We start from the raw sequence: 27,997 nt of genomic DNA on the forward strand, positions 1-27,997 counted from the left end.
TTGTGAAAGTGAGCAGAGGTTGTGCCCGCAGTGGTCGCGTGTAGCTTACCGTAGCTGCTCAGAGTTTCTCCTCCCGGCGCACTGAGAGCCGCGCGCACTGCTTACCGGACTGAACCGAGCACAGAGACCGGAACACGGAGCAGGAGGCAGGCAGAACCGGGTCGGAGGTAAGGCGCTCCCAGTCCTTCAGACTTTACTTAAACAGTCTCTCAGAGTCCCGCAGGAAGCGGCTCCTCCTGCCGCAGAGCCGCGCAAGGTCCGCGGGTCCGACCCCGCCACAGGTTCGAGTCTCTGAGGGTCTGGATTCACACAAGGGGTCTGAGGGGATCCAGACTGGAGTCAGAGTAAATTAGTGTGAGGGACAGCAGGACTAATCTTATGTTATGGTATTTTTACACACCTCTGTTGCTGTGAAGCTCGCACACAAGAATTTCACTCGCATGTACCATACCAGCGTACCTGCACATGTGATGTGACAATAAAAGTGATTTGATTTGACTCGAGCTTCTGATGTTAGTGGATCTCTGAGGTTTTGAAGGTCTAGGTTTGCTATCCTGGTCCTGGTTTTATGGTCCTGGCTCTGGTTTCAGGGTCCTGGTTCTGGTTTTAAGGTGATGCTGGTGTATTTGGTGCATGATCTGGTTTCAGGGTTCTAGTTCTGGTTTTAGGGTGTGTGCTGGGTTGTTGGAGTCCGTCTCTGCCTTCACTGGCTGCAGGACAACATCGTGAATGCTGACATCATGATCACAGCTGATCTTGTCCTCTGAGCAACTTCATCATGACATCATCAGCTGGTCATTCATCACTTCCTTTTCCTGTCTTTTGATTTCAGTTGATCAGCTGATAATCAATGAAAGGATTGATTTCTACAGCCGAGTGTTTGAGGTGTTAGTCTGTGAACACACACACACACAGAGTAGCACCGTGTGTGTGTGTGTGTGTGTGTGTGTTTGTGTTGAGAAGAACAGAACAGGAAGGGAAAACTCCCTGTGATGTAACATCCTGTTTATCAACGTGTCATGGCCTCTGATTGGATGTTTTTGTGTTTTATTGTCCGGTTATTGCTCAGCATGTCTCTGCTTCGTAATTCTGTGTGTGAATATTTGTAAAATCATCACCCTGTGGGATTATATCTGACCTCTGACCTCAACCTGGACCGTTATCTTTGGCTCTGTGCTGATTCGTACCTCAGGTCTCTGATCAGAGTGAAGCGTCTCCTCGTTCGTCTCACTGTTTCAGGGCCCTGAGACGGGTTCAGGGGCAGAATGATGCTGAACGTGACACACAACAGGGTCAGAGGTCGGTGGAGCCCAGTTCCCCCGACAGCCATCAGTGTCAGAGAATAATCTTTGTTTTCCACAGAGGAAAGCAGGTTTCCTGATTTTAGAGCCATCTGTGAATGTCCCACCTGGTGCCCACAGGTAGTCATGTGCGTTCCTTGGGCTTTAATAGTTACCTGCAGCCTCACACGATGTACACCACAAACTTTAACTGTTAATCCAGTCCAGTCAGTGATGATGCTCCAGGTCAGAGTTCAGGTTCACATCAGCCTGTCTGTAAAACACACCTGAATAAATCCTGTGCTCCACCTGAACACGCCGCTCTGCCCTGAGAACATGTTGCTCCGCCGGTTGGTCTGAAGGGCTGCTCCTGGTTGAGTTCTTAAAGTCAGACATCTGTCTTCATAGACTCGCTCACTGAGTTCTGCTGTGATCCTGCACGTTTGGGATCTCCTGCATGTGGAGTTTGTGGTTAAATGGGGATTTCAGGTTTGGCTCAGTTTTGCCTTTCTGTGATCATGTGATGTATTTATTCTGAGAAGCTCGAACTGTGAAACTCCTGTTTATCTGATCACCTCCTGATGGCTCGCTTTGATTTCCAAGGAAGCTGTAAAATAGTTTTTTAGTGTAAGAGAAGCGTGTGTTTCTGCACACACTCAGTAAAACAGGAGGTCGCTCTGTGTGCAGAGGGCTTTTTAAACCTCAGCAGGTAAAACTGAATGCATCACAACATTCACTGCTCAGCTGACCAGTTTTCTTTTATTTAAATAAAGAATTAATCAGACTTTAGAGCTCAGAGGAAATCTATAGAGGTGTAGAATCAATAATAACCCAGTGTTCCCAGTGTTCCCAGTGCGCGTCAGTGTGTGGTTCCAGTCACAGCTCAGGAACAATCAGCCCTCTGTTTCACACAATAGAGGCTCACTGTTATTATACTGCCTCATTCGCCCACCCTCACTCTCCCAGCCTTCCTCTCTGCTGCTCCTCCTCATTACAGAGCAACGCCTCGGTCTGACATATCTGCAGCAAGCACAAACCTGCAGGCTCACAGAGAACCTGCAGGACCAGAGAGAACCTGCAGAGAGAACCTGCAGAGAGAACCTGCAGGACCAGAGAGAACCTGTAGACTCAGAGAGAACCTGCAAAGAGAACCTGCAGGGCCAGAGACAACCCGCAGAGAGCACCTGTGGACTCACAGAGAACCTGTAGAATCAGAGAGAACCTGTAGGGGCAGAGAGAACCTGCAGAGAGAACCTCTAGAGGCAGAGAGAACCTGTGGACTCACAGAGAACCTGTAGACTGAGAGAGAACCTGCAGGACCAGAGAGAACCTGCAAAGAGAACCTGCAGGGCCAGGGACAACCCGCAGAGAGAACCTGCAACGTGCAATGATTTGATCACAGGGTCATGTTTTTAATGCTGCGCTGTAAGGTCACAGTTATCAGTTGTTGATGTTGTTGATGATGTTGTTGACAGTGAGCAGCATGATGCAGTTTTTTGCAGCTGGCGAACCTCTGAGAAACTGTCACATGCTAAGTGTTCCTCCAAATAGTTATTTGTTTTGTTTTCTTATGCTCTATTGTAAATCACATTTGCGTTTATGAGGCAGATCATTGCATTGTGTTTTAATGTTCATGTTCGATGGTTGGAAGTAATGTTCCATTTGAAAAAGAATGGTATGTTAAACAACATACAAAAGGTTCACGTTCAAAATAAAACACGAAGACGTGGATGTAAAAATCCACAGATGACCGTAGGGGTGGGCGATAGAAACGATATACGATAGAAACGATATAAATTTGGCCAATGATAGAGATTTTATACCGCGATAGCGCATGTTGATGATGTCATCAAGCTGCGCCTGTTTTGGTCGAAAGCATCGCAGCGGCTACAACCATTATCGTCTGCAAATTATGCCAGGCGGCAGTCATAGCAAAGAGATGAAGTACTTTTGAAATATGGGGAAAGCCAAAAACTGCGCTTCCTCCACTTTCGTAACATTGATTCCTTAATGTTGAATTCTCTCGCAGCTGCTCTGTTCCCATGTTGTTGCAGTATATTAATAACTAACCTTGTATTGTGGATGAAAAATCTTAGTTGTTCTCCTGACTGAAGTTTGGCCCGTGTATAGCATCCTGCTATGCGATTGCATTTGTCCCTGACCACCAGAATCCCTCACGTTAACTTTTATCGAGTGGAAAAAACGTTGGCGTTCATCCTCCAGCTTCACTGTGCTAATGTTATGCTAACATAGCTGTGTCGCTAGCAATCACGTAGCACAACATTATATACCAGGTAGTCCAACTTCAGTAACCCTGCAAACGTCACTGCTGTTTAGTTTTCTGTCTTCATTTATGTTGGAAGTGGTAGCAGAGCTGTACGTTTTAATTAGTTTCAAAAATCTCTCAGTCAGGACATGGTATGAAATGTTTAGGTGGAAACTAGCGAGCTAACTTCCTGTTAACTTCTAACTCCGTTAAATTTAATAAATTCTGTTTTCATGGATGCCTGGATGTTAAACTTAATTGTTACACCTGGTAAAGCAGCAACGCTGATGATTTTATTAAAGATGAAAGAATTTAGACCGTTTTTAACTCTCAGTGTTCGTTTGACTTTGGGACCTGAAGCCGACAGAGTTTTGGACCCAGATTACTCCGCGAAGCTCCTCACTACGGCAGCCGTAATGCTCTGACAATCCATTAAGCAATGCGACTTACCAAAGTTGTACTAAAACATTTTTTAACAGATTTCTGCACGCCCAAATCGGTTCAAGGTCAGTAAGCACAACCAGAATTCATACATAAGGCACTCTCTCGATTTTTGAGAAAATTAAAGGATTTTAAGTGTGCCTTATAGTGTTGAAAATACATTATACAGAAGAAAAGAATATATCGTGATATATATCGTTACCGCACGTGCTTCAAATTATACCGCGATATGGATTTTAGGCCATATCGCCCAGCCCTAGATGACAGCTTTTTGTCTTCCAGCTTCGCTCTCCCAGGTCTTTATCATGTGAAAAATCAGCTAACATACAGAAACACCAGTGATGAGGCGGGCGGCATGGGAGCAATGTCAGGGAGGTGAAGAGGGAGGGATGGGACGAGGACAGGGTGTGTTTGGTGTTTGGGGAGAAATGGGAACGGCAGAGGTAGCACGGGTGCGTCTGAACCAAGACGTTTTTCTGCGTCTGATTTCAGCTGTCAGAGCAGGACCACTTCAGCCAGGCCAACCGGGTCTCCATGAGAGCTGCACTTCACCGGACAGACTTTCACCGTTTTTACCAGATTTGTCTCTCAGGCTGCAGGCTGCGAGCCTTCAGTCCTCCTGAGGAAGTCTCAGACAGCCTAACATTTGGCACAGTGTAAACAGGGTTGTTATGCAAGCTTGATGTTGTAGCACTTTAACACCTTTGTACGTCTTTGCTGTTTTTCTTGGTTCAGTAACTCTTTTAAATAGTCAGTGCCAAAGTTTGAGCTGTGACAAGGAAACTGGTGCAGATACGTGTGCAGTACGACCAGCTGCTGAAAATCCCCGCGTCCATCCTTGCAGCGTGTCACGGGGTGTCCTCAGGAACAAACACAGGGTGACCTGCGCACATCATTCAGGGGTTATCAGAGTCACATGATGTAGTCACATCTGAACAGAACATGGACATGCTGTAGTAATCCATGCTGCCTCACACAAACCTGCATAACAATAATAAAGTAAGATTATTTTACTTTTTTGGCCTTTATTGACAGGTACAGTAAAGAAATGACAGGAAAGCAGCCGGGGGGGGGGCTGCGGGTCAGACTCAAACCCGGGCCGGCTGCTCACGTGCTGTTAGCGATGGTGTCGTGCTGACCGCACAGAGCTGTGCGTCTGCGTTACTGCCTGTTTGTGTGTTGGAGCTGTGAGCTTGTGTGTCTTTGCAGTTTGGTCGGCTGACACTTAGCCAGCAGACAGAATCGGCTCTTTTTAACAGCCGCCATGAAGAACTCGTAAAGTTTCCTGTGAAAATCTGTTCGAGGCGTTTGACACCTGGTGTCTGCTGTTTGTGGCCCATTGTGTTCAGCGTGCCTTTATTTGGGCCACGCGGCGTCGATGATGACCTAATTCTAATCAGTAATCAACATCCAGTCGTGTCAAAGACCCCCACTTTGGATCAATATCATCGGAACTAAAGCAGCTATCATAAATTAGACTCCCAGCATGCATTTCCAAGCCCACTCTCTGACCTCAGGTTTGACTCTTGTCATTTATTGGATTCTTCTTCACAATCACATGGAGGGTCAGTCCCCTGCAGACCCCCCACTGTGCACCCTGAATCAGCTGGTGTGTGGAGGGAAACTGGTTCGAGTAGATCACACCACAGATGTGATTTTGGTGCCTTCTACCCCTCGCTCACGAGGACCAGCACCATCAGCTGGAGACACCGACAGAGCTGATGGTTTCACTGATTTTACACCGTGGGCCACGTATAACCCACTGTGATGTTTAGTGGGCCGGGCGAGTGAAAGATTTTTAAGTACACATTAAATCAATACAGGGACAGATGTGTTGGATCCAGTGGTCAGAATATGAACGTCCTTCGATGTCCTGACTCTGACTGGGTTTTACACCCAAACCTCAGACATGAGCTCCAGCTGTAGCTTCAGTCAGCCTGCGCTCAGCCCTCCTCTCTCCTGTCTCAGCTGCAGTGTTTAAAAGTGGAAGTCGGATGGGAGGGTCTGTATCCTCTGGCTGCTTTTCCTTGGCTCGGTCTTTATCTGTGGCCTTCACTGACTTCCTGCCTGGTTCTTTAACGTTTTTCCTCCTCGGCCGCTCTTTTTCCTCTCACACCGGACTTTCTGTTTTCTGTCACTGCAGTTTTTCTCAGGCTTCTGCTTTTTACTCCTGCTGGATTTGAGAAACTCTCCAGTTTTACATTAAAATGTCTCCCACAAAGTTGATTCTGTTCATCTGGACGTTTTCAGAGAAACGTTTCGTCATCATCAGGTGACTTCTTCAGTCTCAGCTGACTTCAGGTCTCCCCAACCTTTAAACAGGACATTTACACAATGACTGACAATGAGCTATGAAATCAGTTTCATCATTGTTAATATGCAAATTGTCATGATCAATGATCAACAACCACTAATCAAAGAGCGCTGATCACTGATCGTGACAGTTTGCACATTAACAAAGATGTGACCTCGCAGCCCATTTTCAGTCATGTGTAAATGTCCTGGCTGGAAACCTGCAGTCAGCTGAGACTGAAGAAGTCACCTGATGATGATGATGATGATGAAACGTTTCTCCCACTGAGCAGATGCATGTGCTTGTATCAAGACATGAAAAGGTCTCATGTGGAAATGTTTGCAGCCGGGAGTCATGTTGATATTATTACTCAGTGTGGTTTCCTGTGGATTGGTGTTGATTCACCACCATCTGTGAACATCTCTGAGTAAACGGTGAGTAAACTAGACTGCAGCGACCGACCTCCTGTTCCCCTTTTACAAAGTGCCTAAAATGACTCTCCTCTGTTTCTACCTTTATTATCCTGGAAAAAAGTAACATGAGGAAGTTTGTGAGGGTGGTGCAGGACGTGTGTGGGGACAGAGACAGTGGTGTGCAGGTGGAGTGACAGGTGGGTTAAAGATGGGAGTGGGATACATCAGGGATCTGCTCCGAGCCCCTTCTTGTTTGCAGTGCTGATGGACAGGCTGACAGATGAGGTCAGAGAGGAGTCTCTGTGGACGCTGATGTTTGCAGACGACACTGTGATCTGTAGTGAGAGTAAGCAGCAGGTGGAGGAGAGCCTGGAGAGGTGGAGGCATGCTCTGAAGAGATGCAAGACAGAATACATGTGTGAATGAGAGGGTGGATGTGTAAGGAGTACAGAGGGTCAAGGTGATGAGCCTAAATACCTGGGGTCAGCCATCCACAGAAACGGGAGAGTCCAGGTAGGGTGGAGTTTGTGGAGGAGGGTATCGGGGCGGATTTGTGACAGGAGGATGGCAGCGACAGTGAAAGGGAAGGTTTAAAGATGGAGCACGATCCAGCACACATGTCAGCACGAGGCATCGAGTCTCTCAAAATAAAACCAGCTTCAGTCTGTGAGCGTGCGCTGTGATGAGTCCACGGACGCTGCAGATTTCAGCTCTGAGACGAGGCGCTGCAGCTGCCCTGGGTTTTCGTTCCTCCTGTTGGTCGCCGGCTTCAGTCTGAGGAGACGTCAAAGTCCTGACAGAGAGATGCCGGCGCTGACGACACTCGACGGCTCTCTGTGGTCACGTGACTGCACGGAAGCATGCATTACTGTGTTATTTATGATACGATCACATTATTGACACAGCATTGATCATGTTGTGTGTCACAGCTGTTGTGTAACGTGTTTCCTGGCTGTGTGGCGGCTGATCTCAGAACAGACGCTGCTTTTGTCTGAAGAGTGGAGGAGGAAAAAGGTCGGCTGGAGGAAGCTGCTGTGACTCACTTCCTCCTCGGCCTTTGTCTTCCTGCAGGACGCTGCAGCCGTGTGTGTGTGTGTGAGTGTGTGTGAGTGAGTTATTTTTACTTTGGTGTTAGACACATGTTCTTCTGTCTTTCTCTGAGTGACGTCCTGATGCTGACAGAGAGCTCTCCCCAGCTCCATCACACCTGCAGTTTTACTGTCACACCTGGACTTCAGTATATCTGCTGTGTTCACAGGCTCTTATTGTTAAAGGTCCAACAGGAAGCTGCATCTGCTTCTTAGCTGACATCTCCTGAACACATCACAGAGAGGTGACACACACTCACACACAGACCCACACACACACACTCACACACATACAGACACACACACACACACACACACACACACACCCACCCACACAGACACACACACACAGACACACACAGACACACACACACTGGCAAGATGCAGGGAGCGGCTGAAGTGAGGCGTGCTGCTCTGAGCTGGAGAGTTCTCCTTGTCTCATTGGCTGTGTGTGACTTCCAGCTGTTGATCCAGCAGATGATCCAGATGTGGGTCTGTTCTGGGCCCACAGTTTGTTCCCTGAGTTTTTCCTTGCAGCAGCAGGAGCGTCAGGGTTTCATGGCAGGAACCCTCAGCCTTTATCCCCACAGTGACCCTCTGTCTGATTCTCTGCTGCTGTGCAGAGGTCAAAGGTCAGCCTGCTGCAGACGCAGAGAGACAATCGTACAGCTGTGTCTGCCTGCTGACATCATACTTTCTTCTTCTTCTGTGGTTTTAGTTCTCAGAAAGAGGGGCTCGTGAGCTCCAGAGGTCAAAGGTGACAGTGGTGCCATCTACACGGTGTGTGGAGGCAGTTTGTTAATTGATCTTTAATTAGAGGATGCGGTTCAAAGAAACATTTAACGCCCCCTGCTGGAGGAATGAATGGTTACAGAGGCTGGCTCCTGTTGTGTGTGTGTGATCCAGTGTTTCTGGTTTTCTGGTTTCAGTGTGGGGTTAGTGAAGCAGCAGAACTTAAACCAGTTTCTGATGATATCTAAAGCAGATCAATCTTTCACCTCTTTCTCCACCAGATGGACGACCGCCATCCGCTACTGCTGTAGGTCAGCGATGGCCCAGGTGTTTCCTGCTGGTGGAGGAGATGAAGCCCAGTCCGGACTCTGTGTTGGTCATCATGGGCTCCCTGGATGGAAGCACGCCGGTTGAGAGGCTGCTTTCTGCGATTCATCTGGAGAGGTCAGGATTGAGGAGTGCAGCATGAAATGGGGGAAAACCGAAATGGCACAATCATCAGATAGTTTGTGTGGCAATGTTGTATCGATACAGGGACTCCAAATATTGATATTCTATTAAATAAGTTAAAATACAGCCGGGGCCCCTCTGTGTGGAGTTTGCATGTTCTCCCGTGTGTGCATGAGTTCTCTCTGGCTACTCTGGCTTCCTCCCAAAGTCCAAAGACATGCAGTTAGTGGGGTTAGGTTCACTGGAAACTCTAAATTGCCCACAGGTGCAAATGGTTGTCTGTGCCTATGTGTCATCCCTGTGACAGACTGGTGGCCTGTCCAGGTTGTACCCTGCCTCTGGCCCTAAGACAGCTGGGATAGGCTCCGGCTAGATGGATGGAAATGAACATACTGGAGGGCTCATTACCTGCACTGCCATCCGGAGATAATGTATACGTACTGAGCTCGCCAAAGCTACCTCCAAACTCGGAGCGAGCCAACGGCTCGGCCACACGAGGAAAATCAGGGCAGCATCCTCCTCACAGCTACAAAAACAGTGTGAGGTTGTCTATGATTGTCATGCATGGTTAGCTCGCGGCTTGTTGCTGCTGCACACTCACCGTTCTGCGATCGCACAGGAGACAACCTGTCTGCGAACAGCCTCAGGCTGACTGCAGTCATTCTCACAGACTGCTTTTCTACTTCAGAAATGCAGACAGATGAAAGCACGTGGTCCTCAGTGTGACTGAGTGGGCTCAGCTGCCTACAGAACTGGGTGCACGTGTAACAGTTAAAAATGAACTTCTGTCCATGTCAATAAATGTGATTTTTAACACGTTATCACAGAAACTGACAACCAATCAAAGGGCAGCTCCCATCCAGCCAATCAGAATTACTTCAGGCTTCTGTCTTCCTGCAGGTACCTGGACACCTTCCATCGAGCCGGTCTCCTATTGGCTAGAGACTTCACACACCTCGACAGCGATGCATTGGTCAGTCTGGGCATAACTGCCACAGGACACAGGAAGAGAATCCTACGATTGGTCGGTTACATCGAGAGGACAGAAGGCCAAAGAGCCAATCGGAACGCAGATCTCCCTCGTGACCGCTGTCAGTCAGTTTGTTCTTCGAAGCGCGGTCGCACCGAGTCGCCCCGTCAGGAGGTGATCAGGAACAGCTCTGCTCCCGACCTCACCGCCATGCTGGCAAACTCCGATGGCAGCAGGCCAACAGTGAAGCCGGTCCCCAAACCGAGAACTGTCTTCAATCGCCGCAGGACCGCGCCCATCCAGTTCACCCCAACACCCGACCCTGCTCCACCCCTACCCAGGAGGCTATCCCAGGAGTCCATCTGCCTCACTGTGCTGGAAAGTCTGAGCTCAGCGGACATGCCCACAGCAGACAGTGCTTTGACCTCTGACCTCAGTGACAAGGCGCCGTCACCAAGCCGAAGGTCGAGCCATGGGGAGAGAACTGGGAATGGCCGCAGCAGGTCTCTGTCAGACACTGGAGGGTTACCGCCGGTTCCCCCGAGGCTGAACCGCATCGTCCCCCCCGCCTCGATGCAGGGGACTCCTCGCGCTTCTTCTTCTTCCCCTGTTCCCACAGAGCATTTGCAGGCACCGTCCTTCATTTCCTGCACGGGTAGTCATGACAACAGCAGGCTCTCTGGATCCTCCCCCTCCGCTTCTCCCCGAGGAGGAGGCCTAGAGATGGTCTCCAATGAGATATATTGGGGCACGTTACACAGCTCTGCTGCCCCCGGTGGGAAGAGGAATTATTGCAGCCAGCAGTCGGCTCCTCCCACTCCACCCAGACAGACACCTGAGAGGAACTGCGAGAGGAACAGGTTAGTCACCGTGATGCACCAGTATTTGTACGTTCCAATACTCAGTTTCATTTAGCAAGGTTTGCGACTCGGTCCGAGCGGTCTGAAGTCTGCACCTCCTTTAGCGGAGGAGACACGTTCTTCATGAAAGCATCCCACAATTCATAGCTACAGACCATCTGATCATTCCTATAAGCGATCATCTGGATGTTTTTGCATTAAAGCATGATGGTCGGCCTTGCTCTACTGCACGAGTGCACCTTTCCTTCACCTGTATCGAGGTCAAGGAGGATGGGTTAGGAAAAGGAGTTTTTGCGTGTTCGAGCGTACCCCAGGATCCATGATATGTTTGTTAAAAATCAGTTTTTATGTGAAGGCCCAGGCCTGACATGATTCATCATTTTCACTGTGTTTGTTTCAGTGGCAGCACTTTAAGTAACAACTCTTCAGGATCAGCCAGAGGTGAGTTCAGAGCTCTGAGTCGCACAGAACTGCCTAAAACCCAGGCAGGTCGAGCCTTGTCTGTAAGCTCTGCCTACAGGAAGACCCTGTCAGCTTGATCGAAACATAAAAAAACTATTTTGTGACTGGTATGTGAGACTCCTAGTTCCCAAGACAGTGCACGCACACTTGAGAGCAATGTTCCCTCTAAGCTGCACGCGCGCGCAATCGCGCACTGCTGTCACGGTGTCTGCACACAGAAAATCTGCATTGCACACAAAAAAAAAATCTAACCTGAATTGCAATGAAAATAAATACGTTAACAATTGATTCTGTTTTACAGTGTGAGTTTGTAAGTGACCGGCGACTGGCTGCTCCAGCCAATAATGCGATTCACATTCGTATATACGCAGCTAATCAACGTTGACAGGCTCTGACAGCGTCCTTATGGGCCGACACCGGTGTTTTAGCGAGCAAAGCGGCTGATGTGGAGTGAAGCCACGTTAATGACAACGTGTACAACCATTGGAGATGTGAGCAGGACAGACGGAACAACTGACGGGAAAAGTGTGGACTTTATACCAGTTTTTAAATTGTGTTGATCGGCCACGTAAAACCAGAGTCATGATAAAAATATCTGCAATGTTTGGTTTTCTTCCTGAATACTGTCGTTGTTTATATTTTATATAAAAACTGCGTTTTATAAGGAAAATGCTCGAAAGCACTTTCCGCCTGTGAGCAAAAACAACACCAAAAACACCCTTTCCTATTGGTGGAAAAATGCACCATGTCGACCAATCAAAAAATGATATGGCAACATGGCATTTAGTTGTTTAGGAAGGGGGAAGTTTTAGGAGTGACGGCGGTGTTTGAGATGTGAGAGATTTGCACAAATCTTGTGTAGTTAGTGTGTAGTGTAGTCAATAGTTTTGTTGTGTGTGTCAGAACAAAGAGGCGACTGCTGAATGTTACAGGTGTTACAGCAGTGATACATCTCCCGTTGTCAGGCCTGCAGGTATCAGGCTGTTGTTCTCCTTTATCTCATAGTGGACAGAAATTATTTTTTGGAGTGGCACAAATAATTTGTGTGGCATTAGATTTGATGCAGAACAGCTGATTGTTCTGTAAATAGTTTGAAATGTTTATTTAAAAAATGCCTTGGCTGCATTTTTAGGTAAACAGCTGCAAAAAACTTTGTTGTTTGCATAACTCAGTTACTTTTTTGAAGAAGTAACTATATAATTAATTGCCCAACATTGGTCATTATTTACTGTATTCAGACAGAGAGTTACAGACTCATAATACAAGTCAGAGCTTTATTTTTTTAAAAAGAAAGAAAAAAAGAAAGTTGTGTTTTCAAAATTGGAGTTCAAGTTATTTTTACTTCCAATAGTGTTAACATGCTACACAGATCGGCTTTGTCATACTGGTCACAGTTTATTTTAACTTTGACGTTATCAAATCAGAACGGACAGGGACGGGGCGCAGGTGAATCCTAACTCCGGTCATTTCTGTTTGGCAGCCTCCACAGACGACCCCGAGGACGAGATCAGCCCATACTGTGAGACTGTTTTCCAGACCCGGAGACATCCTCCTGCCGCTGAGGTCAGACCGCCACCGCTCCTCCCCCTCACTGACAGAGACGCTCTTCTGACTTTCACAGGTCTGATAAAATGTGCTGCTTTGATCATTTATGTGCAGAGCGAGAGAAGCAGACATGAAGGAAGGGAGGCGAGGAAAGAGGAGAAGCACGCAGAGGATCATGGGTAAGACGGCTACTCATCCTCATGAAACGAGACGTAAACGTGGCGTTGGAACCGATTCAAAATGCAGAAACATTTGCACGAATTACTTTAATGGACGTGATGATGTCATGCCCACGCTGTCTGCTTCATGTGCGTTGATAACGTTTTTTGTGTTTTCAGGGGTCACAGGTTCTCGTGGACGAAGCGTTTTTCGCAGCCGTTTCACCCCGGGGACTCGCCAGGTTACAGCACTGTGGGAGAAGCTCCACCCTCCCTCCGCTGCCTCTCGCTGCCCCACCACGCCCTCCCCTGCGAGGCCGACGAGGACCTTATCATCTCCCCCTACGCCAGTTACACCTCCCTGACCGAGAGAGCCCCGCCCATCATTAGCGGCTGGCTGGACAAGCTGTCTCCGCAGGGGTGCGTTTGTTTCACACAGCTGATGGGGCCTGGATGTTGGGAGGAGACTCTAAGTCTGACCCTGTTCTCTCTGTCTTTGTGGTTGGCAGGGGTCAGAGGTCATCTCTGCCCGTTCTGCTGTGTGTCCTTCTGTCTGCTCCTCCCTGTGTCTCCTTCCTCCTGAGGACATGCCTCTGCCTCGTCACTGTCCTTTCCTCCTCTTCCTACACTCGGTGTGTTTCCTTCCTTTCTCCTCTGCTTCCTTCCTTCCTTCCCTTACTGAAAGTCACTCAGTGTGGTGGAATTGGATGAAACCTAAATGTGTCTCCTCTCTTGTGTAAGTGGTAATGTGACCCTGGTGTGTGTTTGTGTTTTTCAGGAACTATGTTTTCCAGAAACGCTTTGTGAAGTTTGACGGCAAAAACTTGATGTACTTCGGCAGTGAGAAGGTACTCAGATCTTTATGATGTTGCCGCCGTCCTCGTGGGACGAGCTTAGAATTTCTCATCCTGCAGGTCAGAGGCGTGGGTCACTCTGCGCCCTGCGTTCAGCCTGTCAGGCTTCGTGTTCCTAACGTAACAGTCACCCCGACAGGTTCAGGAGGGTGGGCCCTTGTTAGCATCCTCTCATTAACCCCTTAGCAGTCCTACAAATTTTGCCTATGAGGGTTAGCAGTCGGACGTACCGTGGGCGGTACGTCCGACTGCTAAGGGGTTAAGCTCCTGAACATTTCAGAGCTTTATTGATCCCAGCAGCGGAAAGACAAAAAAAAAGGAAACACTGCTATCACCAGAGCTTGTCGCCCTGCTGACCGCACAGTTTGGACTCATCTCCTCTGACCTGTTCTCTGTTTCAGGACGCCTACCCAAAAGGAGTCATCCCATTGGCTGCCATCCAGATGGCCCGTCCAGCCAAAGACAATAAATTTGAAATTGTGACGAGTCACCGGATCTTTGTGTTCAGGACGGATAACGAAGGTAAACACACAACGTCAGATTCTCTGATTTTTCTCTTCTTGTTGTAAACGTTTTCCCAATAAAAACACAAAATGCAACAAAATTCAAGGTTGATGATAATGATGGTGTTGATGATGATGGGGGTGATGATGATGATGATAGTGATGATGATGATGGTCGTGATGATGATGATGATGGTGGTGATGATGATGATGATGATGGTGGTGATGATGATGGTCGTGATGATGATGATGGTTGTGATGATGATGATGGTGGTGATGATGATGGTCGTGATGATGATGATGATTGTGATGATGATGATGGTGGTGATGATGATGGTGGTGATGATGATGATGATGGTTGTGATGATGATGATAGTGATGATGATGATGGTCGTGATGATGATGATGATGGTCGTGATGATGATGATGGTTGTGATGATGAGGATGATGATGGTGGTGATGATGATGATGATGATGATGGTGGTGATGATGATGATGATGGTGGTGATGATGATGATGGTGATGATGATGATGGTCGTGATGATGATGATGATGGTCGTGATGATGATGATGATGGTCGTGATGATGATGATGGTTGTGATGATGAGGATGATGATGGTGGTGATGATGATGATGATGATGATGATGATGGTGGTGATGATGATGATGGTGATATTGACCATAATGATGATGATGATGCTGTTGATGATGGCAAAGCAGTTGATGTGTTTCCTGTGCGTCAGTGCTGCGGCGGCGCTGGGTGTCCACGCTGCAGGAACACGTCAGAGATCAGCTGGTGTTTGGACGGCGGTGTTTTGGTCCTGGAGCTCACTGCCAGAAACATGGGGGCCTGGAACTCAAAGGAACAAAATCCAAAGTGTACGCTGCCATCAACACGGACCAGATCTGGCTCTACAAGAGCGAGCAGGTGAGGGCGCCACCAGTTGACTTCCTGTGACTTTCTCAGGGTCCTGTGACTATTTCACTTCCCATGTTTCTCCAGTGTTTCCGTAACGGCATCGGCATTACGGTGATCGAAGCTCGCGGAGCAACGATCCGAGATGGGAAACACAAGAGCTTCGACCTCATCACACCGTATAAAACTTTCAGGTGGGTGAGTTGAAGCTCAGCTCAGCTGCTGCTTGATTTTGTCAGTACTGTCTGCAGTTACCAGCCTCGCTGACGCTGCATCAATCAAACTCTTGAGAAAGACTCAGGTTTGAGTCTCTGGGGTTTCCTGCTCTGCAGATCAAACTGAGTCCTGCCCTCAGTAGCGGGTCGCTGAATGAGAAAAATCTCTTATTGTCCCACACAGTTGGAGTTCTGAGTAATTCTGTTTTAATGAGAAGGCTGAGAAAAACAATGTAGATGTCGTTAAATGATCTTTGCTCCGCCTCCTCAGCTTCACCGCAGACTCAGACCGGGACAAACGGGACTGGATGGAGGCACTGCAGGAGGCGATCGCAGAGACTCTGTCAGATTACGAGGTGGCCGAGAAAATCTGGTCCAACCGCTCCAACAGGACGTGCGCGGACTGCAAGGCCCTGAACCCCGACTGGGCCTCCATCAACCTGTGTGTGGTCATCTGCAAGAACTGCGCAGGTACGACCTGCTCTCGAGGCTCGACATCTTCACTGATACCAGAGTCAGAGTCCTCTTTCTCTGCTGTCAGTTTAGCTTTGATCTAATGACGGCGGCGGTCAGCTGTCAGCTAACATGAGCTAGCGTGACAGAAACACATTTACAACCTGCAGCAAAAGCCTACATTTCATCTCATCCGCCCATCCATCTTTTATTTACAGTCTGTGTCATCACAGAGAGAGAAGCAGCTCACACTGACTCACATTATCTGAGACATCTGGTTAGGCAGGCCAGATGTTATCTCTTACCTGTCACAACAGGTAACAGTGGCCCAGTAACATTCCCAACAAGCAGCAACTAACAAAGCAGAAATGTAACCAACAACAACTGTAAGAACCTAACAACACGCACACACACACACACACGCACGCACACACAGGTTCCCCACAGATCACCAGGGAAGCTGCTCTGAAGTCAGGAGGTCAGCATGGAGACCTGCAGCAGAAAGAAAAACACCACATGTTGAAGGTGAGGTTGTTTCTGTGGCTCACTGAAAATATCAGGCCAATAAACACACCTGCACAGGTAAACAGGCTCCTGTTTACCTGTGCAGACACGAATCACTGCAGGTGAAACTGCCACTTAGGAGACAAGTCTGTTAAGACTGCAAGATCGTCACCAGGTGATACATTGGTATTGTGCTAGTGTTTGGAGAAGTCAGTGATGAAACACACCAGTGTGTGTCACAGCTGTGTTTCCCACTGTGTGTGTGTGTGTGTGTGTGTGTAGGCCAGCACAGAGGGCTGGGCACGATGGTCTCCAAGGTTCAGAGTCTGAAACTGGACACGAGCGTGTGGAGCAACGAGATCGTTCAGGTGAGAGCGGCTTCAGGTGGCCTCTCGATCTGAGGTTGGTGTCAGTGCGGCTCTCTGCTGTTACAGGCTTTCAGCTGTAGGGGGGGTTAGTGGCAGGTGTAGTCTAACATCCACCTGTTTTTATGAAGTATTCACCTGTAAAGGTGGAAAAGCTTATTAAAGGACACTGAAGCTACTGAGAATGTGACAGAGAAGCTCTAAAGTACCAGCTCGGAGCAGCCGGTTCAGGACCAGCATTCACAGACGCCTGAAAGCAGAGCCGTGCTGTTGTGTTTGTTTGTTTGCTTATACTGTGTGTATGTTTGTGGGCCAGCTCTTCATCATGCTGGGGAACGACCGGGCCAACGACTTCTGGGCGGCCCGTCTGTCCGTCTCTGAGGAGTTGGACTGCGATGCGTCCGCTGAGCAGAGGAGAGAGTTCATCGCCCAGAAGTACCGCGAGGGTCGATACCGCCTTGCCCACCCGGCGTTCAGCAGCCAGGAGGAGCTGCTCAAGGTTTGCCCGACTGCTTTCATGAAATAAATACACTTAATGTTGGCATGCTGGGGTGAGAAGGGCCACAACAAGACGGGTCATAAAGGTTCATGCGTGAAATAGCTTCATGCAGCTTTAACTACAGCTGCATGCAGCTGCAACTGTGAACATAACTGAAGCTGGTTAGGACGCTGTAATGCACACATGTGGTGTGTGCGGTGTGTTGCTGGGAGAGCGCGTCAGCCTCATAGATCGTAATGTTGTAGATGAGGTCAGACTCAGACCACAGCAAATCATAAGCAGCTGCTCTTTGTGTGGGGGGAGCCTTTTTCCAGAGTGCACTGGGGCTCAGCGACCAAATGTTTAAAGCATCAGAGACGAAGATAAAAGCAGCTGGTAGATAAAAACAGGAGGCTTCGACTCACTCACACCTTTCATCTAAGAAACTTCTGCATCAAAAGGTCAAAGGTTACCCTGATCAGCTGACATGCTGATCCAAACATTTAAAGCCTTAATAAACAATCACGAAACAGAATCGCAGCAGCACAGCCATGAGTCTGTCTCAGACACGCACACACTGAGTTACTGTCAGTCTATAGTACATCTGTGACATCATCAGAAGATGGCTCCTGCGTTTGTGTGTCCGGGTTCGCAGGGCCTGAGGTTTCCATGGCAGCAAACAGCAATAACAACGATGATGATGGTGATAGTGTGCATAGATGGTTCTGGTGTTGACGATGATGCTTCGTGTCTCCAACAGGTTCTGTGTTCAGCCGTCTCTGAGCAGACTCTCCTGAAAACGGTGACTCAGATTTTCTCAGAGGCGGAGTCAGCTCACCTCGCCAACGACTCCAACGGCCGCCACCCCCACCTAGCGGATCACTGCAGCACATCAGGTTGGACTCTACTGTGCTCTGCTGTACTCTAATGCACTCTGCAGTGTTGAGCTGCGAGGAAGCAGGGCGTTGTATTTGATCCGATTAAATTCAACGTGTGAAGTCAGTGACTGAGCTCGGTGCGGAGCAGCGTTGACGCTGAAGGTCAGCCGCTCCGTTATCAGCGCTGTCCTGCAGGGAGGCTTTCTCCCTGTCACGCTCGGCTTCACTGAGCAGTTTTCCGAGTGTTGGCTCAGCAGAAGAACACCTGCGTCAGTGTCAGTTTGCTCCAGACGCAGCAGTGCAATATTTCTCTTTCGTTGATGTGATTGGCTGGCGGTGTTTATCTGATAATGTTGTGCTTTTATCGGTCAGATCCCAGCGTCTACGATGAAATCATGCAGCCGGTTCTTCACTCTGGGTACCTCTACAAGTCGAGCTCTGCCAACAGAGGAACAATGTCCAGAAAAAACAGAGAAGGTAGGAAGAGGCGGGGTCAGAGGGTTTAAGGTTTAAACAGTCCTCAGATCAGAACAAAGAGGCGGTAAACGCCTCCAACACCTGCCAAAATTCACCCAAACCAAAAACTGTCAGAGACGTTTTCAGGTCTTCAGCAGGTTTCTGCTTCAGTGTTCAGGCTCAGAGCACAGGGCGGGATGTTAGCTGTGTTAGCTCACAAAGGCTGCTGGCTTGGTAGCACAGACCAGGACGTTGTAGCACGAGCTTGAAATGTGGTGTTTTTTAACGTCATCTCTTTTCAAACATCTCGTTTCCCACAACATAAGGATTATCTGATTTCTGAGCAGTGCTGACAAAGTAAAAGTTGCTCCTTAGACGTTTATTCAGATTGTGGTTTTGTTTCGTCCCGACGGCTGAAGCGCAGCTTCCAAACTCCATCAGATTCTCTGAGCCGTGTGCGCACTGGCAGCAAACACAAAGGAATTCTGGGAATTCTTGTGGAATTTGAGGCTACGCTGATACGATAACAATCAGAGCAGACTACAGCCACTCTGTAGCATCGTGACGTAGCTGTCGACGTATGCAGAATCATTTATGGCACTGACAGTTTGCTTCACCGCCCGCCTGTGAGCAGCACTAATGTTGCAGATGAAGAGGAGGGGAACGAACATTCATAGCTGAGTCTCGTGTAAAATTCTCTGTTCTCATCATCAGACTTCCAGAAGTTCTGGTGCTCGGTGGATCAGTCTCTGGTCTTCTACGAGTCGGATCGATCAGCTGATCCCAGCCTGCAGATCAGCGCTAAAGACATCGTGTGTTTGGGCGTCAGTCGACCCGACTCCTCCAACAACAACGGATTCATTGACAGGTTTTTATTCGCCAAGCTCCACGGTTAAACGGAAAGCTCAGATGGTCAGCCTGGTCAAACTCAAACTTTTCTCCCTCAGGTTTCGTTACACCTTCGAGTTGTATCTGACGTCGGAGAAACTCTTTCAGTTTGGCTTGGAAGCGTCCGACGAGCTGCACAGCTGGACCAAAGCCATCGGAAAGGTCTGCGCCGCATTTCGTCTGCGTCCTCCTCACAGAGCAGCTGAACACGTTTGTTCTGCTGTTCATGTTACAAACAATCAAATAAATAATGTTACAAAATTGTTCTAACACAAAATATTTTCCCTAAAAACTTCCTTGAATAAAAAACTGATCCATGTTTGTGCTGCGACCGTCACCAGGCTGCCACGCCGCTCAGCTGTCACTGCCTGCTGACCCGAGAGTTTGAACGGGTCGGGCTTCTACGGTACCGGGCGATGCTGGACCCTCAGCAGTGGAAGGAGGCTTACTTTGTCCTGCAGAAGTCCAACCTGTTCATCTGTCCCCGCAACGACGGCGCCGCCGAGGACATCATCAACCTCAACCGCCTGCAGGAGCTGAGTACGTGTGCTGGTCCCGGTCCGGGTCCTGGTGAATAGTTCTGATGGAGTCTGATTGTTATTGACGGAGCTCTCTGTGTTCAGGTATCACCTCCGAGATGGAGAACCAGGAGAAGAAAGACATCCTGGTCCTGGTGGAAAAAGGAAGGTGAGTGTTTGTCTGGTCCAGGCTTCAGTTTGTTGTCTGCTTCACATTTTGACGCACATGTGTTCGGTGTTCCCGTCAGAACGCTCCACCTGCAGGGCGTCGGTCGCGCAGACTTCTCTCTGTGGTACTCCGACATTCAGCGAGCAGCCGGCGGTAAAGGAAACGCTCTGAGAGACCAGCAGATGAGCAGGAACGACATCCCCATCATCGTGGACAGCTGCATCGCCTTCATCACACAGTACGGTGAGGAAGACTGACAGACAGACTTTCCTTGTTGGTAAGGGTTGGGGTTAGGAGACTGTAGCTACGCCACTGTGGGCTCTGCTGCTGATGGAGGATCGTCTGATTAAACTGAACTGAAGAGGTGGAGGAAGCTTCAGGTCCCAATGGTGACAGGACAGTGAGATGAACAGAGCCTCTAACCCTCCTCAGGTCATTTTAAATAAATGGAAGTTTTTGGAAAAATGCACTTCTGAAGTACTTTTATGGCACCGTGCTCACTCACTCGTGAGCTGCTGCAACATGAATCAAATGGCTGAATTGCCACCTCAGCATGCAGGCAGCTTCTATAGAGTCTTGCTAATGACCTGCTAGTTGTATTCAGGTGTGTTGCAGCAGGGACACATGGAAAAGTTTCAGGACAGCGGCCCTCGAGGACTGGAGTTTGAGTTAGACGATACAGTCCACATACTTCCTTTTGACCCTGGGGCCTAACCATGTAAACTCTGGATTTCAAAGGATGTGAAGACCTTTTATTCGCTCACACATGAGAAAACGATCATTTAAAGACTGATTATCAGCTTAACAATTTAGACTATTTTAGATATCTCCAATTGAGGACCTACTTCCAGCAGAACATTGTCACCAGAACTGATCTATATGATCCAATACTGATCCTTCTTCGTGGAAACAGGTAAGGCTGCGAGGGTTTTGACAAAGAAGCCTCACTCTACGGGCTGTGATAAAGAAAATGAAGGAAACATTTCAATATTAAATGAAGAATCGTTGGACGAATGTTCGTCCTTGTGGAAATGTACAAATTCCAGTATATGTCCAGCTGGAAATGTCTGATGTGTTTTTTCATCTGGACACAGGTACACTGTTGGAGGTTAGGTGGGCCGTTGGCACATGTTTTGGGGCTTCCCTATTATTAAACCCTTTTGGCTTGAGTAAAACTTTAGTCAGTATATTTAAGGTAAATAAAATGCCTTTATAATTTTCTACCATACTCGCCTGCTGGGAAAGGTGCTTCTAGCAGGTGATTAACCCAAGCAAACCTGCGCTCCTCCCCGATGAGCTGCTTGAGTTTAGGAGGAGGAGGAGCAGTGTGTTAGATGCATTGTGAAGCCTGAACCTCACTGCACGGTTCTTCTGCCGTTGTCATCAGGACGACTTCCTGCTGGGTTGAACTTGGCGTGTTTTTCCCTGCAGGATGTTTTAGAGCCAGAAGAAAAACCCTGCAGACCAGCTTATGTGTGATTTTACTGTTTCTGCTGATAAATGATGTGCTCAGATGTGATGAAAGAGGCACGCAGCTCTGTTCCCCTGGTTTCTCATGTCAGGATAACAGAGCCGTGTGACCGAAGCCGTTCTGGGTCTGTGCAGGTCTGGGTCACGAAGGCATCTACAGGAAGAACGGAGCCAAATCCAGGATCAAGCTGCTGATGGAGGAGTTCCGCAGAGACGCTCGAAACGTCAAGCTGCGGATCGGGGACCACTTCATCGAGGACGTGACCGACGTACTGAAGAGGTTCTTCAGAGAGATCGATGACCCAATCTTCATGGTCGACCTCCACCCACTGTGGCAGGAAGCTGCCAGTGAGTCCACCTTTCTTCTGAGCGGTGCTTCTGCTGTCAGGGTTCAGGTCCAGACCACAACCCGAACATCACCTGGTTTTACTTAGATTTCAGGGACGGTCGGCGGTACACCTTCAGCTGATTGTAATTTGTCTAAATGAGTGATTGGTGTCTGTAACGAGTTTGTTCTTCATGCTCAGAAATCCCTCAGAGGCGTGCAAGGCTGGACCGTTACAAAGACATCATCCGCACTCTACCCCGAGTCAACCGGACCACCCTGGCTGCTCTCATCAGTCACCTGTACAGGTGAGCTCCCTAAGAAGCTGCACCGGTTGCACCTGGTGGGGGTGGGGCTTAGGAACTTGCCTTTTTGTAGAAAACAGCAGGTGAGTGTAGGACACTGAGCCAAACGATGAGTCTAAAGAGGTTACCTGCGGTTCTTCAGGGTCCAGAAGTGCGCAGATCTGAACCAGATGTGCACCAAGAACCTATCGCTGCTCTTCGCTCCAAGTCTGTTCCAGACGGATGGGAAAGGTGAGCATGAGGTGAAGATCGTGGAGGACCTGATAGACAACTACCTGTACGTCTTTGAAGTGAGTAAGCCGTAGGGGCACGCCAACACGTTCTCCTGTGTGTGACATTCTCCCGTGTGTGACGTTCTCCTCTCTGTGTCATGTTCCCCCGTGTGTGACGTTGTCCTGTGTGTGACGTTCTCCTCTCTGTGTCATGTTCCCTCGTGTGTGACGTTCTCCTGTGTGTGACGTTCTCCTCTCTGTGTCATGTTCCCCCGTGTGTGACGTTCTCCTGTGTGTGACGTTCTCCTGTGTGTGACGTTCTCCTCTCTGTGTCATGTTGCCCGTGTGTGACGTTCTCCTGTGTGTGACGTTGTCCTCTCTGTGTCATGTTCCCTCGTGTGTGACGTTTTCCTGTGTGTGACGTTCTCCTCTCTGTGTCATGTTCCCCCGTGTGTGACGTTCTCCTGTGTGTGACGTTCTCCTGTGTGTGACGTTTCTCCTGTGTGTGACGTTCTCCTCTCTGTGTCATGTTGCCCCGTGTGTGACGTTCTCCTGTGTGTGACGTTGTCCTCTCTGTGTCATGTTCCCTCGTGTGTGACGTTTTCCTGTGTGTGACGTTCTCCTCTCTTTGTCATGTTCTCCTGAGTGACGTTCTCCTGAGTGTCGTTCTCCTGTGTTTGACGTTCTCCTGTGTGTGTCATGTTCCCTCGTGTGTGACGTTGTCCCGTGTGTGACGTTCTCCTGTGTGTGACGTTCTCCTCTCTGTGTCATGTTCCCCCGTGTGTGACGTTCTCCTGTGTGTGACGTTGTCCTCTCTGTGTCATGTTCCCTCGTGTGTGACGTTTTCCTGTGTGTGACGTTCTCCTCTCTGTGTCATGTTCCCCCGTGTGTGACGTTCTCCTGTGTGTGACGTTCTCCTCTCTTTGTCATGTTCTCCTGAGTGACGTTCTCCTGAGTGTCGTTCTCCTGTGTTTGACGTTCTCCTCTCTGTGTCATGTTCCCTCGTGTGTGACGTTGTCCTGTGTGTGACGTTCTCCTGTGTGTGACGTTCTGTTTCATGTTTCAGATCGATGAGGAGCATCAGACCCAGATTGAGCTGGAAATCAGCCTCATCACCACCTGGAAGGACACTCAGGTACACAAACTCACTCTTGCACAGACACACAGGTGAACCATAGAACGTAGAACATGTGTTAAGTGTTTCATTCAGCGTCCTGGTCTCTGGGACCAACGTGATCATCCGTCTCTATCCCAGCATCCTGTTGCCCCACCCTCTGCATGTCCTCCTTCACTACACCCATGAATCTTCTCTGAGGCCTTCCTCTTCTCCTCCTGCCTGGCAGCTCCATCTTCATCATCCTTTGTGCGATGCGTTCCCTCAGCCGGTCCTCGGCGGTTCCTTTTAAAGTTTAGCTGATTTTGCCTCTGTGTCTGAAACCGCCGCCTGATTGGTTGATTCTGTACAGCTCTCTCAGGCCGGTGATCTGATCATTGAAATCTATCTGGAGATGAAGATACCCGACTGCTGCATAACTCTCAAAGTAAGGCTGGGCATCGTTAATCAGAACTTTTATTGATAGCGATAATGACGATTACTAAAGCTGTGTGACCTCTGACCCGTGCAGGTGTCCCCCACCATGTGTGCTGAGGAGCTGACCAATCAGGTTCTGTACATGAGGAACGTCCCAGCTGGGGACAAAGACGTCTGGATGACGTTCGAGGCCATCGAGGACGGTCAGCTGGGTGAGCAAACACTCCTGTCTCTCTCAGGAGGTCAGAGGTCACCTGTCTCACATGTTGGTTGTTGTCATGTTTCTAGAGCGTCCGTTACACCCCAAAGAGAAGGTCCTGGAGCAGGCTCTGCAGTGGTGTAAGATGGCCGACCCGAGCTCCGCCTACCTGGTGGTGAAGAGGGTCCCTAAAGGAGAAGGCATCACTCTCCTCACCTGTAGGTGGACACAGCTGTGCGATAATAAGCTTCTGATGTTGCATTAATGGCTAACGTGTCCACCTGTGTGTGCCTGTCAGCTTATAAGAGCGAGATCATGAAGGTGGGTCTGCTGAGGTGTCGCGAGGAGCCTCCGAAGCTCCTTCAGGGGACCAGGTTCCAGGAGAGAACGTTCCAGATTCGACACCACAAACTGCTGCTGCTCAAAGACAAGAAGGTAGTCGGGAACAGTAGACAGCAGTAAAACAAACAGTTAAAAAAGAATAGAATAGAATAGATATCATTGTACATGGACAACAAAACTGTAGGCGCTCCACACCAACTGTGGCCGAATAATTAACAAACAGGAGGAATGTGTACAAAATACTGGAGAACAAGAAGACGAGTAACACCTGGGAAAACATTAAAAACCAAAATAAGAACAGAAAACCAGCAAATCTCAGTAAAACAATAGTAAAAAACAAAAGTCTCACCATCTGTGTCTGCAGAGCATCAAACCTGAGAAGGAGTGGGCTCTGAAGTCCTTAAAGATCTACATCGGCATCCGCAAGAAGCTGAAGGCTCCAACCAGGTAACACACACACGTCTGGTTTGCTATCCTCGTGGGGACCTCCCATTGACATAATGCTTTCCCTAGCTGCTTACCCTAACCATCAAAAATGAATGACTAACGCTGACCCTACACCTAAACCGAACTCAAATGTAGCTTCACACATAAACCACATTTTGAGTGTGAAAAATGGCTTCAAAAAATGGCTGTTGGTCCCCACCAGTATAGTAAGAACCCGTACACACAAACACACAGACACACACCCACACACACATAGACACACACAGACACACACACACACAAACACACAGACACACACCCACACACACATAGACACACACACACACACACACACACACACACACACACACACACACACACACACACACACACACACACAAAAACACACAGACACACACCCACACACAGACACCCACACACAGACACACACACAAACACACAGACACACACCCACACACACATAGACACACACACACAGACACACACACACACACACACACATAGACACACACACACACACACTCATGCACACACATGCACACACACACTCCTGCAGTCTGAACTGAGCAGTGAGCGTCAGAGGCTGATGGCTTGTGTGTTTCCTGTGCAGGTGGGGCTTCACAGTGATGTCAGACAAACACCAGCTGTAAGTATCAGGGCTCACCTGTCCTCCTCAGCGTCACACTCACCTGCAGCTGATGTTTGACTCAGTCACACGTGGCCGTCGTGCATTAAAATAAAAGCTCTGAGGGTTTGAGTTTTGCATGAAGTCAAAAGTATCTGCCCCTCCCCTCCACCAGGTACCTGTGCTGCAGCAGCGAGGCCGAGCTGTGGGATTGGATCACGAGCCTTCTCAGAGCTCAGGTACGTTTACCTGCACACTGGTCTGGGATCAGCCGTCGCTCCTGTGCTGGCCATCATGGATGTGCTTCTGTTGCAGAACGATGACCCGGGTCCTCCAGTGCTGCGCCGCCACTCCTCCTCTGACATCTCCAAGCAGAAGTTCGGAACGATGCCGCTCGTCCCCATCAGAGGAGACGAGAGCAACAGCAGCATGCTGTCGGCCAATCAGACGCTGGTTAGAGTCCAACTCTCTCAGCTGTTTCTCAGACATGCTCAGTAAACTCTCACAGGTCAAATGCACAAACTCGTCATCTGTACTTTGTCTTCCCCCTGCAGAGGAAACTACACGACCGGAGAACTCTCTCAATGTACTTTGTAAGTACTCTGTACTTCCTCTCGTCTCACTTGTGAGCCTGTAGTAAACGCTGGGGGGGCGGGGTTTAACCTTGGGTCTCGTGTGTGTCTCCAGCCCATGAAGGTCCAGCAGGACTCGTTCGAGGAACGCTCTGAGTCTCCTGACCTGCCTGAGCCGCTCTACGAGGAGGTCGGCGACTTCGGCCTGCAGGTCCTGAAGTCTCTGGAGACCAGCTTCCTGTCCAGCAGCATCGCAGAGACCCAGGAAGTGCCAGACCACCCCCCACTCAGGTTGGTTCCCGTGGAGTCCAGAGATTTGGATCACATGATCATCCCGGAAGTAGTCCGGATGGCGAGAGGCTCCGTGGAGACTCTGGAGCAGAGCAGCAGCAGTAGCGGAGGAGCCGGCGGAGGCGATGGAGATGCAGGCTCTCCAGATTCAGATGCCGCCAGCCAGCCTGCAGTGAGAAGCAGGCAGACGCTGATGGGAGTCTGCACGCCATCGCAGGAACTGCTCCTGCAAGAGCTCTCCTCCGCCTTCATCAAGAATACCACGGAGGAGGAGCGGGAGGAAGAGGAGAGGCCCTACGATGTCTGAGGACCGAACGGTGGGGTCACATGATCTCCCTCCATTCACAGCACGCCAGCAGTCGACTCAAGGTAGCCATTCAGGTTACAGAGACAACGATCGCATGACCTCATACAGGACCCGTCAGGCAGACTTTACTGTAAAAGCTGCGGCTGAGGAGGGCCATGTGATTCGGCCGCCTGTAGGTGATTGGAGGTCAGTTCGGGGCTGTACTAACATCAGCGGCTCTCTGACTTTTTCAGCCTGTGTGCAGCGTCCTCTGCAGCCAGGAGAGGGCGCTGTATCAGTTTGTACTTAACAGACTGAGAGCTGAGTCGTTCTCTTTATGTAACAGGAAGTTTGATCACACGTGTTTAATTGTGAATGACTCACAAACGGTGAAAAATGTTTTTATGATATTTTAATGTTTCCAACGAGTCTAATCTGATATCTCACATCAGTAACCTTCTCTAACCTGTCAGTTCAAATACTCGATGAAGCTCACACAGGTAAAGGAGGAAGGTGTCACAGGTAACCCGCAGCGCTGTTCCTGCGGATGTGTTTAAATAAAGTTAGAAGAGACTAAGTGACAGAGAGCCGGCTTCAGTGACGACTCTGGGATTACACATCAGATTACACAAACGATGACATCATAGAAACGCGGAGCTGTGAAGATTAAATTGAAGTAAACGAGCTGCAACATGTGGAACAAATCAAACTGTGAACACAGTTGGTCACATCTAAACGCAGGCGCCTCATTGGTCAGTTCTACACGTCTGTGTGTAAAGTGACCAATGAGGCGCCTGCCTCAGACTTAAATTGGCTGTCTGGAAGTCATGCGTTGGTTTGGCGCCTCCTGCTGGGACAGTGTAATGTGTTCTTCCTGTCACTCTGTCAGCGCTAATGCTGCATTTCCTGTGAGGATTTCATAATAAAAGTCATGTGATGATCCAGCTGGAGTTCATAGTACTGCAGTACTTCCATCAGTTATCACTTTGTATTAGTTTGGAAGCTGTATGAACATTTTTATAGACGTGTTATTCATATAAAGACACTTGTAAACATATCTGCAGTAACACACACGTGTGTATTTATGGGAGTGTTTCCCAGTAGCCACAGTGTTCCAGTAAAGCTGCTGGTGAGGCCAGACTGGCCTCACTGGTTTGTGTTGCTGAAACCTCCGTGTGCTCATGTTCCTGTACAGATTTGGGATGTGTTATTAAACTGCTGGTTTGCTGCAAACTGA

At 48.9% G+C, this 27,997-nt stretch overlaps 1 protein-coding gene and 1 long non-coding RNA gene across 4 annotated transcripts; one reads left to right on the forward strand and one right to left on the reverse strand.

The window, feature by feature from the left end:
- Nucleotides 1–27,997, forward strand: arap3 (ArfGAP with RhoGAP domain, ankyrin repeat and PH domain 3). Of its 3 annotated transcripts, none has more exons than XM_040002071.1 (36): nucleotides 1–167; nucleotides 8,795–8,957; nucleotides 9,864–10,793; nucleotides 11,194–11,234; nucleotides 12,736–12,818; nucleotides 12,915–12,979; nucleotides 13,139–13,378; nucleotides 13,468–13,590; nucleotides 13,737–13,806; nucleotides 14,214–14,334; nucleotides 15,059–15,243; nucleotides 15,319–15,425; nucleotides 15,718–15,917; nucleotides 16,686–16,771; nucleotides 17,085–17,267; nucleotides 18,007–18,142; nucleotides 18,497–18,601; nucleotides 19,295–19,448; nucleotides 19,528–19,630; nucleotides 19,810–20,008; nucleotides 20,092–20,155; nucleotides 20,235–20,398; nucleotides 21,761–21,973; nucleotides 22,153–22,258; nucleotides 22,398–22,545; nucleotides 23,534–23,602; nucleotides 23,934–24,008; nucleotides 24,093–24,210; nucleotides 24,287–24,415; nucleotides 24,496–24,632; nucleotides 24,904–24,986; nucleotides 25,597–25,632; nucleotides 25,787–25,850; nucleotides 25,927–26,064; nucleotides 26,166–26,204; nucleotides 26,299–27,997. In XM_040002071.1, exons 2-36 carry the CDS (start codon nucleotides 8,863–8,865, stop codon nucleotides 26,779–26,781), a joined length of 5,292 nt encoding a protein of 1,763 aa, XP_039858005.1. In that variant the 5' UTR covers nucleotides 1–167; nucleotides 8,795–8,862; the 3' UTR covers nucleotides 26,782–27,997. The 3 variants fall into 3 exon arrangements, with proteins under 3 accessions (XP_039858005.1, XP_039858004.1, XP_039858006.1); XM_040002070.1 differs by lacking the exon at nucleotides 1–167 and adding an exon at nucleotides 228–2,705; XM_040002072.1 differs by lacking the exons at nucleotides 1–167; nucleotides 13,468–13,590 and adding an exon at nucleotides 2,458–2,705.
- LOC120715214 lies at nucleotides 13,979–25,004 on the reverse strand. Its single transcript, XR_005691569.1, has 3 exons — nucleotides 24,994–25,004; nucleotides 16,345–16,359; nucleotides 13,979–14,076 (listed from the first exon to the last, which is right to left on the reverse strand). It is a non-coding gene; the product is annotated as an uncharacterized LOC120715214 (long non-coding RNA).

The sequence above is a fragment of the Simochromis diagramma genome, unplaced genomic scaffold, assembly GCF_900408965.1.
Source record: "Simochromis diagramma unplaced genomic scaffold, fSimDia1.1 OVJJ01000738.1, whole genome shotgun sequence".
NCBI classification, from domain to species: domain Eukaryota; kingdom Metazoa; phylum Chordata; class Actinopteri; order Cichliformes; family Cichlidae; genus Simochromis; species Simochromis diagramma.